This window comes from Sphaerodactylus townsendi, linkage group LG12, assembly GCF_021028975.2.
Source record: "Sphaerodactylus townsendi isolate TG3544 linkage group LG12, MPM_Stown_v2.3, whole genome shotgun sequence".
NCBI classification, from domain to species: Eukaryota; Metazoa; Chordata; class Lepidosauria; order Squamata; family Sphaerodactylidae; genus Sphaerodactylus; species Sphaerodactylus townsendi.
This window is the reverse complement of record NC_059436.1, coordinates 19455117-19467190: the sequence shown is the minus strand read 5'-3', so window position 1 is coordinate 19467190 and position 12074 is coordinate 19455117. Positions and strand designations below refer to the sequence as shown.

The following is a 12074-nucleotide window of genomic DNA, read 5'->3' as shown; positions in this document are numbered from 1 at the left end:
GAAGTTGCCTTGGGGAGCGGGGAAAGGTATGCATTTGCTTTTGGGTAGGTGCTGCTCAGATTGCTGCTGTCACCATGGTTGCCAGCTCTCCTCCCGCATGTTCCTCACCTGCTCGACCCAAATATGTGCCAAAAACCAAATACTATAATATGTTTGCAAGCTCTAACGACAGCACCGATCTTGCATGGCAGCCCTCCTGATTGGAGAAGCATTGCATTTTGCACCAGGTATTTGGTTCCATGAGGGTTTTATGACACCTGGAGCCAAACACCTGCTGCCTACTCTATTTATTCCTTCAAGGGTTTGATAATGTTGCTTCTGGGTTCAGTCCCATTATCTGAGTCACAAACAGGTGATTAATTAACAGCTGAATGAACGCCTCAGACAGGCTGAATCTGTTGGGAATTAAGTATAAATCTGGGGGTAGGTGTGAAAGCGTCGTTGCTTTGGCACTGTTCAGAGTGCTGTCTGTCACGCTGGTGTAATAATCTCTCCTTATTTTTAAAACAACATGCATATATGATGAGAGGAGTCTTACTTTCCTCAGGGGTCGGAAGAAAGTAACAGCTGGACTCATCTGGGCTTTATGTAACAGTCTTAAGATGGGCTACCGTCTACTAGTGTACCTTCTCTCTGGAAGACAAAATGGATCTTATGAATGCCCCTGAAGAAAAATGAGCCCTAGATTAACAGTGTTAGTGGATGGATAAGGATTATGATCCCTTAAAAGAGAACCAGCGTGGTGTTGTGGTTAAGAGCAGTTGATTCTAACCTGGAGAACTGGGTTTGATTCCCCACTCCTCTACCTGAGCGGCAGACGTTTATCTGGTGAATTGGGTGTGTTTTCTCCACTCCTTCATTCCTGCTGGGTGACCTTGGGCTAGTCACATCTCTCTCAGAACTCTCTCAGCCCTCCCTACCTCACAAGGTACCTGTTGTGGGGAGAAGGGAAAAGGAATTTATAAACCTTTTTGAGTCTCTTTACAGGAGAGAAAGGTGGGGTATAAATCCAAACTCTTCTTCTCTTCTTGAAAGGGAAATCTGTATGCATTCAGGATGTGGGGGCTGGTGTTGTATATATGGCCAGATGCTAGCCTAGACAATTGTGTTACAAAGCATGAGGTGAGTCGGTTGTGACTTCTCTCACCTGTTTCTTTCCTCACCCCTTTTGTTTGCTGCATTTCCACTCCTGCAGTGCATTGCACGCGTCGAATTTTGTTTGTTACTGCAGAATTTGCCTCACATAACCTGTCTTGAAGGATTTTGAAGGCATAATGCCAATCTCTGGGTTAGGAACTGGCAATCTGGCTTAGCGCAGGCCTGACAAAGCAGATGCCTTCTGTTCCCTCATCCTCATCAAAATATTGTCTTCTTGCTATCAGGAAGGTGGCCTTTCCTTGCAACTGAGGCTATATCTTGAGGAAGACGTCCGGATCCCAAAGACAGATGACTAACAGCTGCTTACTAAACGTGCCCAAAGTCCTCTCCCCCCCCCCTTCCCAGCAATCACCCGAAAAGGCCTAGACTGGCTTAATCACTCCAAGGGGACCAGATAGTTCCTCATTAAGCGGTATTTATTCAGCGCCAGCTGTGCCACATGCTCTGGTCCGGCAGAACTGATCCCTGGGAGCATTTTCCTGGAACTGCTTGAGCAAGATTTCAAAATATTTAAAATGGTGTGTGTGGAGGGAGAGATACCTGCAAAGAGAATTAAGTTTTAGGAATAAGATACCGTTCAGTTTATAGCCATAAACTGGGGTCGGGTTGCTAGCTTACAACCCCTGGGAGCATTGGGTCGGGGGCAGGGACAGGTGCGCTGGCATCTTGCAACCCTGGCTAGTGCTATTATGAGGCTGGGGAAGGGTTGCTTTAGGAGTTGCAAAAACTCTGTGGTTAAACCATAGAGATTTTGGCAAATCCTAGTTCGGCCCCCCCATGTCATGATGTCACTTTGGGTTTTCTCTGCAAGTGGCGTTAGTGTGCTGGCTCTGTTCCTCCTCCATTTCCCTCCACTTCCTTCCCATTGGCATTTCAGGTGCCCACCTGGGCAGTGACCAAGTTTGCCATGACTGGCATGCCTAAACAGGAGTCTTGTCACTCTTGAATGACTCACAAGGACTTATTCCAGTTTGCACATTTAAATGTTGACAAACACAGACCATTCCAAAATCTCACGGTGGTGGTTGGTACTGACAGGGATCTCTTTTTTAAACATGCAAGGCAGGATTCTGGGTATGTTATTAGGAATCTTTGTGGTTCAGCAAAGTCCCTGTTTTGAGTGATTATAATAGTCTGAAAAGCCATGACCTGGAATCAGAAGAAGGAAGATGAGGGAGTGGATAACTTTAAAAGGGGCTTGGACAGATTTATGGAGGAGAAGTCGATTTATGGCTACCAATCTTGATCCTCTTTGATCTGAGATTGCAAATGCCTTAACAGTCCAGGTGCTCGGGAGCAACAGCCGCAGAAGGCCATTGCTTTCACATCCTGCAGGTGAGCTCCCAAAGGTACCTGGTGGGCCACTGCGAGTAGCAGAGAGCTGGACTAGATGGACTCTGGTCTGATCCAGCTGGCTTGTTCTCATGTTCTTATGTTCTTATGAGTGTTAACTGTGGATCCGGGAACATCTCTTCCTCCCCTCCCTCAGTAGAGGGAAATTTTGGAGACAGATTTTTATGATGCGTATTTCAGTAGCAGTGTGTTTACATTCAGCAAAAGGCTTCCGGGTAACTTCCAGTGGTAAATATGTTTATTCGAAGATATTGATGTCACCTGGGTGAGGTTGGTAGGTAACAAGACCTCAGCTGTTTCTTTCCCCCTTGAAAAGAAAACATGCCCTTCCCCAGTGGTTTTTCATGAGGCTTTTCACGAGGCAGGAGGAAGGATTTACAGTTTCTGAGAAGCAGCTGTAATTTTCTGGAAGAGTCTTCGTCCCAAGGACCCTTCTAAGGCCTGTTGAGGTTTGAACCCGTGACAGCAGACACATGCCAGATGGATTTATTTTTAAGCACCCTCTTAAAAACAGTTTGCTCTGTTTTCTTTCCCTGTTGAAAGCATACCCTTCTGGAAATTGGTTGGTTGTTGACATTCGTTTGATTTTCCTCTCTCTCATTCTGAGGTCTTCACGTTGGTTGTTTGGCTGGGCAGACCCAGAAGAGTGGGCAGTTTCACATCCTCGATTCGCATTTGTGAGCTGAGGCCTACGGGGGCCGAGTATCTCCCACAGTGCAAACATTTCTCATCACAGTGATGCTTGAGAACCTGTCCTACTTCGATCACTGATGATATGTGGAAGAGTTTCAGAACTGCACGTTGAGTGTCAGATGTTTATTTCCTTGGGTAGTTGTCTGAAGCTAATCATTGCTCGGCAGTCAATCAGTACCATTGTGTCTGCTGATACCTTTTCTAGCGTCTGCCGAGTGTTTTTAGGAGGTTGGTGGAGCCAGGTGAAACAAAAGAGAGACGTCTGAGGGGGGATATGGTTGAAGTCTATACAATTATGCATGAGGTAGAAAATGTTGACAGAGAGAAATTTTTCTCTCTTTCTCACAATACTAGAACCAGGGGGCATCCATTGAAAATGCTGGGGGGAAGAATTGGGACTAATAAAAGGAAACACTTCTTCACGCAACGTGTGATTGGTGTTTGGAATATGCTGCCACAGGAGGTGGTGATGGCCACTAACCTGGATAGCTTTAAAAAGGGCTTGGACAGATTTATGGAGGAGAAGTCGATCTATGGCTACCAATCTTGATCCTCCTTGATCTGAGATTGCAAATGCCTTAACAGACCAGGTGCTCGGGAGCAACAGCCGCAGAAGGCCATTGCTTTCATATCCTGCATATGAGCTCCCAAAGGCACCTGGTGGGCCACTGCGAGTAGCAGAGTGCTGGACTAGATGGACTCTGGTCTGATCCAGCAGGCTAGTTCTTATGTTCTTAAAACGAAACTCCCCATGACAAAATGCTTGAAAAAACATCCAAATGCCCAGATTAAAATTGGTAACGAATCAGTCATTTTAGATCTAAGATGGTGATGTCGGGAAAAAAAAAGTTCTTCTGGCCCTCCAGATTACCAACAAAGAGGCCCCTTCCACACATACAGAATAATGCGCTTTCAATCCACATTCAGTCCTGAATTTTACTGTGCGGAATAGCAAAATCCACTTGCAGACATTATTCTGCATGTGTGGAAGGGCTCTGAGTTTCACTTTTTCTGGCAACCTGTTTCATAAACTGGGTTCTACCACCAAAAATGCTTGTGTTCTTGCAGGGGGTGTCCATGGTTCAAGGATGGAGGGAACAGCCAGCAAGCCCAGTCATTGCATGCTACTTTGCTTCAGGGCCTCTTCCCTCCCCCCCCCCCCCAATAATTATTTCAAGCTGACTTTTAAGGATTTGGCTTCATTTTCTTGATGGTGAAGCCTCCCCAACAAAGATTATCTATATCTGAAACATTGCAAACTATTGATAGAACAGTCTAAATTCTTTGCAAACAAATGTTAATGTGCTTCTAGAATTCCTGAGACCTGGTTTCTTTTCCTGACCCTACCAGTGATTTGTTCTCAGCTCTTCTTTCTGGTTGAGTGGTGGCGTATTCATCTGTCAATCTCTCTCTTTTTCAATTGGAGCACCAGGATTCCCCTGAGCTCACTCAGTGGTCTGTGTTGACCTGACGTGACAGCAGCCAGCCAGCTGGTATAGGATCTGGGACCGACAGAAATTACAGATGGGACGAGTGCATCTTTGTCTAAACAAATAGATTCTTTTACAAAGAATTCAGACACCAGTGTTTCCCACCCCTCAAAAAAAGAGAGCTTGTCCAGAATTTCCCTTTTTGTTTTTAAACTGCAGAAAGCTTCTTTGTAAACAGAAATTACAAATTCAGTTGTTGTGTTGGAATGCCATATTTTTTGTCTGACCTCTTGTGATAGGTGGGGATTTGCTTGGGCGGTGATTGGGGGGGGGATTTGGCAAACAGGCTGGAATGGTAAGAATTATTTTAATCTATTTAAAGGGGGAAGTAAAACTTCATGGTTAAGGGAGTGGAAGGTAAGGTCTGTTTCTAAGGAGCAGAGAATGAGCGTTGGAAGATGGAAGCCGAGGGTCAGTAAAGGATAACTTGGAGGAAGGAATCAGCTTGCTAGAAGATGCAGTCAAGAGGCTGTGGGAAGAGTTAATATACTTATAATAACCAATTGAGGTGAGGCTGGGGACCCCAAGCTCCAATCTTTCATTCTTTTCCCCTCTCCCCATTATTTTCAGAGACCTGTCCGTATCCATGCAGAGTTGCAGTGTAAGTCAGAATTGGACATCTTAATTATCAGAGATTTTAGTTAAGTGGTTGGGACTTGCCAAAGTTTAACATGTGAATTATTTTTGACTTGCCAAATGTTTTCATTGGCAGCTGCCTTCCAGATGCTGTTTCTGTCTTGCCTTCCATCTATCCATTTGTAGTTAATAAAAAATTAACCTTTTGAAAAATAACAGTCTAAGCTGTTGTGGGAAATCGCTGCATCTGTCTGCCATCTGTGTATACAAAGGCCCAGGTCCTCAAAGGCCCAGAGGTTGGGGTTCATGTGTGCCTGGCCATACACATGTACTTGCCCCTGGTTGTGGGTATCCAGAACTTTGCGGGGGGGAGGGGGGGCACCAGATTTTAGGCAAACCGCTCCACTTTTCCTCTCTAGCAATGGCTTCTAACTAAGGGAGAGAATTGTTTTAGAGTGTTTATTGCTGCTTGCAAAATAAACTGCTAGCACTTAGCATTCTCTTGGAGGCTCTTAGAAAATGGCAAATAGCCAGGCAGCAGATATGAGCCGACCCTACAATGAAGGATTTGGGCTGATGGACCTCAGTCACAATGCGTATAGGCCTGATCTTGGTGCATGGAAAATATAAATCATAAAAGCTTGTTTGGCTTGTTTGGAGTTCTGTTTTCTTATGTCCCAATTTTCCTCTTGCGTCTTGGGTATTTGATGATAATGTTGCATACTTGGTGGGTAGTATTGGTTTAAAAGTTAACAATAAGTGATCTCGAGCGTTGGGCTTGGGAAGGAAAAACTCAGAGTCAAACCCCTACTCACTGGGTGGTTTTGATACGTTGGGAGCCTATCCTACCACACGAAGAAGAGCTGTAAGGTTAAAACATCACTTTGAGTAACTTAATGGGAAGGCTGGGTTCAGATATGTCAGGCATAAGATTCACCTGAACTAATGTAAGGCAAAAACTGAGATAAGGATTGGCAATTGTTTGCTGCAGTGTAGCACTGTACAGCCTTGAGTTTGTTGCAGCATTTGGAGCGTTTGTTGTGCATCAATACTGGAATTTGTTTCTAAATAGCAGATGGGAGTTTTAATGAAAAAATAATTCAGTAGTGGGTGGAGGATTTTTTCATAGCAAAATAAGGCCACCCTACAGAAAATATTGTTTTGTACCTAATGTTCAATTGTTTCAAGAGCACTTCTCTTCCCCATGATAAGGCAAACCAGCATTAGATTAATTCATAGGTCATGGTCTCTGTCCCATGAGGGAGATGCAGAAGTTCTTCATGCAGGTATCATTATGAGCAGCCAGTTTGATGCAGCGACAAAAAAGGCTAATGCAATCTTGGGATGTATCAACAAAGACATAACATTCAAATCGCAAGAGGTCTCCCTATAAACCAGATTGGTCAGGCCTCACTTCAGTGGTGGGATTCAGCAGGTTCGCACCACTTCGGCAGAACCGGTTGTTAAAATGGTGCTTGTATGCAATTAGTTGTTAAATTATTTGAATCCCACCGCTGGAACTGGTTGTTAAATTATTTGAATTGCACCACTGCCTCACTTGGAGTATTATGTACAGTTTCGGAGGCCTCACTTCAAAAATGATGTGGAGCGGGTGCAGAGCTATGAAGATGATCAGGGGCCTGGAGACTGTGAGGAAAGGAAACCCTGTGAGGAAAGACTGAGGGACTTGGGGATATTTAGTCTGGAGAAATAGAGTTTGAAGGAGGACATGATAACTTTCTTGAACTATTTGAAGGGCTGTCACTTAGAAGAGGGCCAGGAGCTGTTTGTGTGGACAGCAGAGGATAGGACTTGCAATAATGAGTATAAATTGTGGGGAGAAAGATTCAAACTGGATATTAGGCATTTTTTTTTCAGTAACAGTCCAATCCAGAGCAGGCTGGTGAACAGGGAGTGGTGCCACCCTTCCCCCTCAAAGCAAAAAACAACAACTCGAAAGAATCTCTGAGCCCACTTCCGTACATGCAGAATAATGCACTTTCAATCCAGTTTCACAATTATTTTATTATTATTTTATCATCATCACCATCACCATCACCATCACCATCACCATCACCATCACCATCATCATCATCATCATCATCATCATCATCATCATCATCATCATCATCATCATCATCATCATCATCATCATCATCATCATCATCATCATCATTATTATTATTATTATTATTATTATTATTATTATTATTATTATTATTATTCACCTTCTGAGTCAAATGCCAGATGAATACTTTATCCCCTTCCCCACTCTCTGGACTTTTGCAGAGGAGAAAGAAGCTAGCACACTTTGCTTGGGGGAATGTTTCCTGCACCTTTTGGCCTCTGCCCCACCACCCTGCCTAGCATTTTTTTAACGTTTTCAAACTTTTTGTTTCCCCACCTGTTTCTTTCTAGGTTAGCTTGAATGATTCGCACAACCAAATGGTGGTTCACTGGGCCGGAGAGAAGAGTAACGTGATCGTCGCTCTGGCAAGAGACAGCTTAGCCTTTGTGGGACCGAAGCTAAGTGATGTAAGTGTGATGGTAATTTTATTTGTGGGTGTGGGGATCGAGGGAAGCGGAGAATTGTGGATGGCACACTTGAGTCTAGTTACTAATGGTTGTTGTTGTTTTTTTGCATTGCATAGTGACTCTTGCAAAACCGTGGTTTATTTTAACAGTGACTAGATTTTGAGTGCAGGATTTAGCTCACAGATGACCACTCGTGCCCTGGTTTGCCTAGATAAGTGCTTCTTTCATTTCCTTCTCTCTGTTTCCTGCAGGGGCAGGGGGACAGCCTGGGAACAGGTCAGGAATAAAGCAAATTGTCTTACACAACACACAGACCCAAAGCTGAACACGTGAAGCTGCCTTTCACTGAATCAAACTGTGTGTCCTTTGAGATCAATGTTGTCTGTCCAGATTGGCTGCAGCTCTCCAGGGTCTCAAAGAGAGGTCCTTCACAACACCAGATCCCTTTTAACTGGAGATGTTGGGGATTGGATCTGGGACCTTCTACACACCAAGCAGTTGCTTTGCCACTGTTCCACAACTTGACCCCTAAGAACTATGGTTAAGAAATCAGCTTCAGAACCTGATTGGAGGGGCCGTAACTGCCTATCATTTCCTGAATGGCCCTCAATCAGAAAGTCACACAAACCATGGTTAGTTTTATCAAACCAGGGTTTTGCAGAATGTTGGATCAGGGGCCTGATGACCCTATGAGGAAAGGCTGGGGGACTTGGGAATGTTTAGTCTGGAGAAGAGGAGGTTGAGGAGTGGCATGATTGCTCTTTTAAAATATTTGAAGGGCTGTCTGTCACTTAGAGGAGGGCAGGGAGCCGTTACTATTGGCAACAGAGAATAGGACTCGCAATAATGGGTTTAAATTACTGGCAGAAAGGTCCCAGCTGTATATTAGAGAAGTAGTTTTTACAGTGAGAATTGTTCTGTAGTGGAACTGGCTACCTAGGTAGGTGGTGAGCTCTCCCTCGCTGGACAGACACATATCAGGGATGTTCTAGGCTGATCCTGCATTGACCAGAGGTTGGACTAGGTGACCATGCTTCTATGGCCCCTTCCAACTCTCTGATTCTGTGAATGGAGCCAAAAATATCGCCTAGGATATATACAGCATTTTCTGTCCCAAAGGGCTTCCCTTGCCGCCTTTTTATTTTTGAATGGAAAGGTGGCATGTAATTATGTTAAGGAAATACACTATTCAAATATTCCTGATAATCGTCCTGAGAGGTTGTCCAGTATTGCAGATGTGGGGGTCAGGGATGATACAGGATGGTATCCAAGTAGCAGAGGTGAGTTTGGATCCAGCAGCCTCCTAGAGTAGAGGCTAAGACTGGAGTAACTCCACACAGGATTGCATTGCATTGCTGTTGCTATGTTGGCTCCTGATAGGAGGTTCTGATTGCATTTGGTTCTTTGCAATCATTGCACCAAAGTTTTCCTTCACACCAGAGGGTTACATAATGTATTAGAGCTGTTGCAGTTGTGTGTTTCCCTCTTCTCAAGAAAGAGAGCTTGTTTCCTAAAGAAGAAGACACCTTCTTCAGGAGTGTCTCCCATGAGTTCCTCCTTTCCTTTCCCCATAGCAACCAGGTACACTGCTGTATCTTGGGATATGGTCCCATGGTGTTAGTGATGAGTACCAAGATGTTGAATTAGAAGAGGATGTGGGGAGAGGAACTCTGTAAGATATTTTAGGCTGCAGGCATTGGCTACTAATGTGCCAGATCTGACCATCTGGTCTTTAGTAAGGCATACTTAAGAGGACTTGGGCTAACTGCAGGCAAGATGTTACTGATTTTTTGTGTGTGGTAACAATGCCCACTCTTTGCAGTGTATTTAGTAGTTCGGGTGGATTTTAGATTTTATTTGTTTTATTTGTCCATCGCATGGGCCCCCTTGGAGTGGCAGGAAGGAAGGGGTGTAAATATTTTAATTAGCATACGTAAAGATTTCTGTTTTGCTGTTTTGTGATTCTGTGTTTATTTTGATGCTGTCTTCAAATAATTTTAAAGTATCTTCTTGCAGAATCTTTTTGAACTGCTTCTAGTGCTTTATTCTAATTGTGATTTTGATTTGTTGATTTTTATGAATCAACATGAATCAGTTGGATTTCCTGAAGTTGCATTCTGGTTTCTTTTCACGTACTCTTACTTCATGACTTCCTGGATGCTCCAGGAGCTGAAAGGCAGATAGAATTTAGCTAAGCAGGCTCATAATCTGTGCTTGTGATAAAGGGATGGATACAACACTGGAGAGTTGGGGGTGGGGCAGAAGTTGAATGTATTTGGTTGACCAATGACATATCAAATAGAAACCTGTTTAGCACGTCTGCTCAGTATAATAAAAATTCAGGAACATGACAGTTTCACTTCTTGGTCCCCTACCCAAGGCTGGAATTTAAACTGTAAACTCTGTAAGGAAGGACTGCTTGTTTTTTTCCCTATTCTGTTTCCCTATAATTTGCCAAGAATTGATGGCATGGACTAAATACTGAATAGACTTTAAATCATCTGGCGCCATCATCTTTAAATCATCTGGCGCCATCGTATCCCCGGAACCATTTTGCGCAATGTGTCCCCCGAAGGCTAGTGTAGTCCAGAGAGCCAGTATGGTGTAGGGGTTAAGGGCAGGTGGATTCTAATCTGGAGAACCGGGTTTGATTCCCCACTCCTCCAACTGAGTGGCAGACTCTTATCTGGTGAACCAGATGTGTTTCCGCACTCCTGCATTCCTGCTGGGTGACCTTGGGCTAGTCCCAATTCTCTCTGAACTCTCTCAGCCCCACCTGCCTCACAAGGTATCTGTTGTGGGGAGAGGAAGGGAAAGGAGCTTGTAAGCCACCTTGAGTCTCCTTACAGGAGAGAAAGGTGGGGTATAAGTCCAAACTCTTCTTCTTCCTCTCTCATGTGGTCCAGATTTTCCCTTGCCAGTTCCAGCCTGCGCAGCTGCAGTAGTCTGGACTCTTTTCTGAGAAATGATCAAGACGATGCTGTGGCTCCCCATTTAAGAGTGTACCTGCCATAGCCCTGCATTGCAGTAATTCTGTGCAGTGCTAGGGCTTGTTGCTGTTTTGTAGTGTCTTTCTGGCCGTTAAAAAAATAGGATTCCAGCATCTTTTTTTTTTAATGGTGTAATGCAGGGGTCCTTCATTGTTTCAACCCTGTAGGCACCTTTGAAATTCTGGCCCAGCGTGGTGGGCACAACCACAAAGTGGCTGCCTCAGGAGGCAGAGCCCATCAAGTTTAAAATGCCAGGAACTGAGGCCATGCATAACTTTAATAGTAGTAGGAGGAGAAGCAGAGTTTGGATTTATACCCCACCTTTCTCTCCTGTAAGGATACTCAATACAAATTCCTTCCCTTCCTCTCTCTTGTGAGGTAGATGGGGCTGAGAAAGTTCTGAGAAAACCATGACTAGCCTAAGGTCACCCAGCAGGCTTCATGTGGAGGAGTGGGGAAACACATCCAGTTACCAGATTAGAATCCACTGCTCAAGTGGAGGACTGGAGAATCAAACCTTGTTCTCCATATTAGAGTCCACCTCTGAACTACTACACCATTCTGGCTCTCAATACCACGCTGGTTCTCAGTAACTCAACAACGTTTCAGGCAGAAACTCTACAAAACAGAATACCTTTAAAAACAAACATTTTATTTAAAAAACATGGTTTTGCATATTCACAGCTTACCTTCAGTCGGACAGTGAAGATCCTTGTACTGTAGCCTCAGCTGTTGTCATTAGCATCTGCACATGTTGAAACCAAGCTTTGCAATGTCGGCCTTTTTCTCTGCTAGGTTTATGTGTCCTACGATTACGGGAAAACATTTAAGAAGATATCGGATAGATTTAATTTTGGTCCGGGGAACACCAGCCAAGTGGAGATCACTCAATTCTACCACAGCCCAGCTGACAACAGAAGGGTAAGAATGTGCTTGAATGAATAAACCAAGGATTTATGACCTAGTTTTCAGTAAAGAGCATTCTGAATATTTGCCAATTCCAGTTTGGGGGTTGGAATGTGATGGTTTTGGCAGGCTAGAAATTATTCCTAAAAAAGACTTGGCGATTGCGTGGATATTTGCAGTTTGCTCCAGATGGTTTGAGACTGAGATCTCAGATGGTGGATTTTGCTGCCTTTTTGATCTTAGTCAGGGATCACATGGGGAGCGGGATGAGGTCACACTGCCTCCTCTGTTGTAATAACATCACTGAATATAGGTGAACGAAGGCATAGCCAATCAGATTCGGCTAGATCAGTAAGTGCTATTGAGTCAGAGG

The 12074-nt window shown here is 44.2% G+C and overlaps 1 protein-coding gene across 1 annotated transcript in view; it reads left to right on the top strand.

Moving 5' to 3' along the window:
- Nucleotides 1-12074, top strand: part of SORL1 (sortilin related receptor 1) — a 114180-nt gene that overhangs the window by 16082 nt on the left and 86024 nt on the right. The window contains 2 exon segments of the mRNA XM_048512467.1: nt 7689-7805; nt 11591-11716. Coding sequence (XP_048368424.1) covers nt 7689-7805; nt 11591-11716 — 243 coding nt within the window.